Source organism: Ipomoea triloba, chromosome 3 (genome assembly GCF_003576645.1).
Source record: "Ipomoea triloba cultivar NCNSP0323 chromosome 3, ASM357664v1".
Lineage (NCBI taxonomy): Eukaryota > Viridiplantae > Streptophyta > Magnoliopsida > Solanales > Convolvulaceae > Ipomoea > Ipomoea triloba.
The window spans coordinates 31,548,681-31,552,804 of NC_044918.1; the positions used below are offsets into that span (position 1 = coordinate 31,548,681).

Below are 4,124 nucleotides of genomic sequence, written 5' to 3' on the forward strand. Positions count from 1 at the left end.
ACAAACACATAGATCCAAGATATAGAGATAAGATCATCACACTAGCAACATTCAATCACACAATCCAAATCCCTAGATTAAACTAGCCACTCATGATATGAAATTCAACACAAAAGCTAATTTAATCCAAGAACAAGATAACTAAAATTATAGAAATGCAATAGAAATCACCTAGAGAGAAGAAGATCTTCAATCCAAGCTTGTTGTCTTGCTACAATGGAGATTGATCTAATCTAAAAAAACTAAGAAAAATGGAGAAAGTTCTCCAAAAGAAAAACTAAGAAAGGGAAAACTAAATTTCGGGGATCCTCCTCTGAAAATTCATCAAAGGGGTTTAAATAGTCTCCGAAAAGCAACCCTAGACGAAATTCGCGCAGCACCGTCTCCACGGCATCCACACGCGTGGGAGTTTACTGGATTGTTTCCACGCACGCTCACACGCGTGTGCCCATCCAGTTTGGTCCTCCGGGGCTCCGTTCTTGCCTGGTTCGTTCTTTGAACTCAACTTTTGCTCCTATTTGCTCCTGGGACTCCTGTTTTACCTTCTTTAGGCTAAAAGTAGCTTCTGTGTATCGGTTAGTGATTTTCAAGCATTTATAAGCATAATTCACCATGTAAGGATGCTATAAACGTGATAAAACACCCTAATATGTGCTTGATTTAAGGGTATCTCGGAGGCTTATCAGTCAGCTGCTAGGACGCCACAACAAAACGGTGTAGCCGAAAGAAGAAATAGAACGCTTAAAGAAGCCGCAAGAGTCATGATTTCGGCAGCCGAACTACCAAAACGCTTTTGGGCTGAAGCAATCAACACTGCTTGTTACACGCAAAATAGAAGCACGATTCACAAACTGCACAATAAGACACCATATGAATTATGGAAAGGGAGGAAACCTAACCTTAGTTATTTTCATTCATTTGGTTGCAAATGTTTTGTTCTTGTTAATGGAAAAACACATCTAAAAACATTTGATGAGCGTGCAGATGTAGCAATATTTTTAGGTTATTCATCTACTAGCAGAGCATTCAGAGTATTAAATAAATCGACAATGGTGGTAGAAGAATCAATCCATGTTGTGTTCGATGAATCGCCGAAAATCAATGAAGCAGATGTTTCGAAAAGTGGTAAAAATGTTCAAGATAATTTAATTACCACTAATGAAATTTTTGAGGATGAAATCTTGCAGGGATTAAGTGATCTATAATTAGATAATTCTAAGATTGGCCATCAAGGCGTGCTAAACACAAGAAATACGAATGAAGTTGCAAGGGAGCAGGATGAGGAACAGGATGACCCTGAGGATGACAATCAGGATGAGGAGGTTAACAAAGAAAGCAATGTGACAAATCAAGCTACTCCTATCTCACACGTGAACAATTCCTCACCACCAACCAACTCCCAAGACAACTTTCAACCAGATCTAAGATGGCTTAGAAATCACCCTCAAGATCTCGTGATTGGAAGAGTACAAGACGGCGTGAAAACAAGATCTGCAACACGAGATACTCTATTCGCATGTTTTCTATCTCAAATCGAGCCAAAGGAAATTGACGAAGCTCTAAGTGATCCAAGCTGGATTGAAGCCATGCAAGAAGAGCTAAATCAATTCAAAAGAAATGACGTGTGGGAGCTCGTTCCTAGACCAGAAAATTACAATGTAATAGGTACTAAATGGGTCTTTAGGAACAAAGCGAACGAAGATGGAATCATTGTTAGGAATAAAGCGAGGCTAGTTGCAAAGGGCTACTCACAAGAAGAAGGAATAGATTTTGATGAGACGTTTGCCCCGGTTGCACGACTTGAAGCAATAAGAATATTCTTAACCTACGCAGCGTACAAGAATTTCACGGTCTATCAAATGGACGTGAAAAGTGCATTTCTTAACGGCTTACTTGAAGAAGAAGTCTATGTTGAGCAACCACCCGGATTTGAGGTACAAGGTAATGTTGATAAGGTCTATAAACTAAAGAAGGCGTTGTATGGTTTAAAACAAGCACCCCGAGCTTGGTATGATACACTATCGACGTTCTTAATTAGTTGTGGTTTTACCAAAGGCCTTGTTGACAAAACCTTATTTAGAATTCAAGAAAATAATCATATTTTATTAGTACAAATTTATGTTGATGATATTATTTTTGGAAGTACTGATAAAACCTTGTGCGAGAAATTTTCTAAGCTAATGCAGAACAGATTCGAAATGAGCATGATGGGCGAATTGAACTACTTCCTTGGACTACAAGTCAAACAATTGAAGGAAGGAATCTTTATCAATCAGGCCAAATACACAAAAGATCTTATCAAGAAATTTGGATTGGAAGGAAAGAGCTCAGTGAAAATTCCTATGAGCACAGCACAACGAATAGACAAAGATGACGAAGGAAAAGACGTAGATCAAACGATGTATCGTGGAATGATTGGATCTTTTCTATACCTCACTACGAGTAGACCCGACATATCTTACTCAGTGGGTGTATGTGCTAGATTCCAATCTAAGCCGAAAGAAAGTCATATACTTGCTACCAAGAAGATCATTCGTTATCTCAAAGGAACAATCAATGTCGGATTATGGTATCCGAAAGAAGGTAATTTTGAACTAAACGGATATTCAGATGCAGATTTTGCAGGTTGCAAAATTGATCGTAAAAGCACCTCCGGAACGTGCCAGTTCTTAGGGGGAAGGTTAGTTTCATGGTTTAGCAAAAAACAAAATTCCATTGCTACAAGCACTGTCGAAGCCGAATATATCGCAGCAGGGAGTTGTTGTTCGCAAATTTTGTAGATGAAGCAACAGTTGAAAGATTACAGTATAAATTGCGAGGACGTTAGTATTTTCTGTGACAATACTAGTGCGATTGCAGTTTCTCAAAATCCAGTGCTTCACTCATGGACAAAACACATCGACGTACGACATCATTTTATTCGTGACCACGTCGAAAAGAAGGATTTTAGAATCGACCATATTCCCACGGAGAATCAAATTGCCGATATTCTCACGAAACCGTTGTGTGAATCTCGATTTGCAACTTTAAGGCATGAGATGGGCATGATCGAAATGAGCTAAGTATCACTTTCCTATCCTTAAGCTCAATTTTATTTAATTATGATTTTAATGTGCTTATTTTTAATTGTTACGTGCCTATATGCGTATATGTGTTAAAATTGCCAATTGCATGATTTTGTGCTTTAATTTGTGATTAATTGTTAATTACGTGATTATATGCGTGCATAATAATTTGTGCAAATCTTGCACAAATTGTGCTTTATCTATTTTGTATTGCATATTTACGTACATTATATGTGATATGTGATTTTTGGATGATTTCGTGCAAGCCTGGTACGTATTTCCCATTCTACTTGAGTGTTCACATGCTTTTAGTCAAAGTACTGTAGAAAATCTTTGTTGATATCTTTGACATTTATTTTATCTTGTCTTGTAAGTCATGTGATGAAGGCTATGTCTTTGCATGTATTTTGATAGGTGAGCATATGTGTCAAGATTTTACCATCTTTTACTTTTACTATAGTAGCTAGAGTAACAAATGTAAGAAACTAGAGTTCTTACTTGTCACTCAGATGTACTCTAGAGAAAGTGAAAAGAATTTATGAGTTACACCTGTCACATGTCGGCATTTATTTCAAACTTGTATTATTTTTAGCTCATGATTACTTGTGAGACTTGCTATTTGATTTTATCTAATTTTTACGTGTCTCACATTTTTTTTATTCATCCCTATTCGAAAATATTTTTGCATGTATCTATTTTTGCATGGATCTATTCCATCAGGGATATTCTTGAGCTGAAGCTACCGATTTTACCCATATACCCTTTGAGTTGACTGAATTACCCTCAAGCCAAAAAGAACATGTATTATTTCATTAAGGGTAAAGTAGTCTTTTGAACCCCCAAAACCCATTAAAAATGAGGCACCTTTTCGGATTCCCCAAAATTTGAAAGCCAAAATTGAAAGGCCCTTTCCCCTTTCTCTTCTCTATTTCGACGAGGAAGCCATAGCCGAAACTCCAAAACTTCTCAAACCCAAGTGTTTACTCATACCCATTCCAAAATAACCCCAAAAATGGCACCTACTACCCGAAGAACCTCTAAAAGAACCCCACCCACGGT

At 37.5% G+C, this 4,124-nt stretch overlaps 1 protein-coding gene across 1 annotated transcript; it reads left to right on the forward strand.

Annotated features, from left to right (window-relative positions):
* The first annotated feature begins 1,049 nt into the window (after positions 1–1,049).
* Positions 1,050–3,062, forward strand: LOC116013206. The gene is made up of 5 exons (XM_031252854.1): positions 1,050–1,125; positions 1,210–1,665; positions 1,834–1,941; positions 2,447–2,583; positions 2,781–3,062. Exons 1-5 carry the CDS (start codon positions 1,050–1,052, stop codon positions 3,060–3,062), a joined length of 1,059 nt encoding a protein of 352 aa, XP_031108714.1.
* The last annotated feature ends 1,062 nt before the right edge of the window (positions 3,063–4,124 follow it).

Coding starts and splice junctions, on each gene's coding strand:
- LOC116013206 (XM_031252854.1), top strand. CDS start 1,050: ATGGTGGTAGAAGAATCAATCCATGTTGTGTTCGATGAATCGCCGAAA. Junction 1,126..1,209: donor AGCAGATGTTTCGAAAAGTG/GTAAAAATGTTC, acceptor ATCTATAATTAG/ATAATTCTAAGATTGGCCAT. Junction 2,584..2,780: donor ATTATGGTATCCGAAAGAAG/GTAATTTTGAAC, acceptor CAAATTTTGTAG/ATGAAGCAACAGTTGAAAGA.